This window comes from Pisolithus orientalis (genome assembly GCF_024613125.1).
Source record: "Pisolithus orientalis strain OTSU chromosome Unknown F5J12scaffold_50, whole genome shotgun sequence".
Taxonomy (NCBI): Eukaryota; Fungi; Basidiomycota; class Agaricomycetes; order Boletales; family Pisolithaceae; genus Pisolithus; species Pisolithus orientalis.
In genome coordinates this window covers 1-2,646 of record NW_026260831.1, presented here as the reverse complement: position 1 = coordinate 2,646, position 2,646 = coordinate 1, and the positions used below count along the sequence as shown (strand labels likewise).

The window sequence follows — 2,646 nt, the reverse complement described above, 5'->3', positions numbered from 1 at the left end:
AGTGACTTGGGTATACAAGGAATTCATGACAAAGGGCCAATTACAACATGTAAGTTGTTTTATGATATCCCTCACATATATATCAATCATCCAGCAGTGGAAAAAGTATGGCAGCTTGTGGTTCTTCTCTTGGGACTGGCTGATGAGCACCCACCCCATCTTAACACCACCACCAATGGGCCAATCATTGTGGCCTACAACCACTACAGCAATATATTGGTGGAATCAAGCATCCAGTTTTGCCTGTTGCTTGCAAGGAGAGCACAGCTGGCAAGGACTCAGCAATACATACAAGATTTGATGACCAGGGATTGGGATGGTGAGGATGAATTGGAACTGGATGAGGATTTATTGTAATTGTAGCTATTGGTTGTCAACAAGTAGTATCACATTCCATGGCCATGAAAAATACAAATGCTAACATCACCTACATTTCTTGGAGGGACTAGGAGTAGGAAAGTCATCATCAGGCCACTTTGGTACCTTCTGCACCCAGTTTGAATGCCACATACCCCTCACATTGTCTATGCCAGTCCAGTGCATGGGTACTAGAATTGAGGGACAAATTTAATCAACAATTCAGGGACAGGGGCATGAGTACTGACTCATTGATGGAATGGGGAACTTGTGCTTTGAGTTTTCCTGTTTATGGGCACTCTTGATAGTTGTTGGCACTACCAAAGGATCTGCCAGCTGGACAGAATCAGGCAAATCAGTGTGGTGGCCTTCTGGCATAGGCTGTGCAGTGCTTGTGTTGCTGCCCACAACATGCTGCCCAGCATTTGGTGGTTCCTTGCCAATGGCTGAAACATGTTAGCCATTAATGTTAACAACATTCAGCTGTTGTGATCCCACTGGCTTACCAATTGGCTGGCAGGTGTTGCCCTCAGCTACTTGGCATCTGGCAATCTGCTGTGGGTAATCCAGTGATGCTACTGCCTCTGCAGCATCTTCATCCACCATGCTTGTTCCTCTACCATCATTTCCATCTGGCAGCAATGTTGGTCATAATTGACAGAGATTGGATTCATCATCAGAATCAGACCCTACAACTTTGTCCCCCATTAGATAATATTGCTGAACATTTAAGTTCCAGATGCATTCCTGCATACCTGTTTGCTGTCACTGCTTCCTCCTACTCTGCATCATTCTATCCATCATCCTTTCATCTGCCAACTGATCTGGGGTCCCATCCAAATCCTGCTTCCCACCCATCCATGCTCCACTGCTGTTGGCCTCTGCCACTGGCATTTGGAGGGACCCTCCAGCATCTCTCCACTTCTCGAAGCCAAATATATTGTTGGGATGCTGCTCTTTTCACTCTTGCCACCATTCCAAGATTGCTGTCAACCCATCCTGGGTAAGTTGGCTCAGCTCTTTGAAGGGAACATCAGGTGGCAGAAACTGGGGTGCAACATAAAGTGCAGTGTTGGTTGTTATTGCACTCCATGGAACAGTTGCCTGTGAATTCCCACAGACCTTCCCTGTAATGCATGTCAATGAACAGTATTTCTTCTATTGTTATACATATGATAGTGAAATGTCACAAACATCCACATGATATCCTTCAACTTTGGTGCCTGCATGTCCAATATGTTTGGGATGTATGGTGTGCCATTGTCACTGACTGGCAGGATGGTTTTAGGTTTCCCATTGCTCTTTCTCTGCCTTGACCATGGAGTGGCATCTTTGTCTGGCAACTCAGCATTGGTGCTGCCATTCCCAAATGCCATTTGTGCATACTTTGCAAATTTATCCTGGCACTTGTCCAACTCCTCAAATAATTTGCCATTACCCAATTCATTGTTGAAGTCATGTCTGGACAAGTTGGTCAAAATCTGGCAGTACTCATCTGAACAAAGAACAAATTCCTCACACTCCAACTATCACCTCTCCATCAGCATCTTCCCATGCTGCCATCACTACCACCCTGGACCCACACTGCTTCCACATTTCCTTATCAAATTCCTCAGCATATTTATGGCCTTTCTTCTCTGTGGTTCTGTTTCTTGTGAGTGATGGGCAGCATTGCCAAATGGTACCTACTCTGATTGAACATCCCAGGGTGGCTGCTGCTCATTCCATTCTATGACCAATGCCTCAGCCTCTTGTATCTCCTTGGCAGTAAGGGACTTCATAACAGTGTCAATGGCCTTCTGATAAGACTTGATCATTTCTGCTGATCCCTGCTTGATCCTGGCTTTTTCCAACACTTTGTTGATTGATTTCTTTTGACAGTGCATGACCACCTTCCTCAGTGTCCAACCACCACCATATTTGATCAGAGCCTGTCAACTACAGCTCCAGCCATAGTTGTACAACCAAGTCTGAATTGCCTGGAAATGGTAAGGATATGCCAGGTAATCAATGGCAGGTGTGGCACACCTTCTTCTTCCAAACCCATTCATGCATTTTCAGCATCACATTGGCATCAAGGTTTTTTATTTTGTTTCTGAGGGTTAACATGATAGAGCTCTTCTTGTTTTGGTTGGCATTTTTCCATGACTCTAGCTCAGCATCAAGAATTTCAATTTCAGCTGGCTGAAGACTGGTCCCCTTTTGTGGTGGGGAGGGTTTGGTGTTGTTGGAGAATGAGTCACTTTCATAGTCACTGGATGCCATTGAGGATGGAGGTGCTTTTGTGCA

At 45.2% G+C, this 2,646-nt stretch overlaps 1 protein-coding gene across 1 annotated transcript; it reads right to left on the bottom strand.

Moving 5' to 3' along the window:
- Positions 1-423: 423 nt before the first annotated feature.
- F5J12DRAFT_786134 (uncharacterized protein) lies at positions 424-2,622 on the bottom strand (the record flags this gene model as incomplete). Its single annotated transcript, XM_051743373.1, has 11 exons — positions 424-548; positions 606-803; positions 864-989; positions 1,017-1,077; positions 1,113-1,140; positions 1,212-1,376; positions 1,480-1,484; positions 1,629-1,818; positions 1,877-2,002; positions 2,047-2,288; positions 2,386-2,622. 11 exons carry the CDS (start codon positions 2,620-2,622, stop codon positions 424-426), a joined length of 1,503 nt encoding a protein of 500 aa, XP_051595657.1.
- Positions 2,623-2,646: the final 24 nt, after the last annotated feature.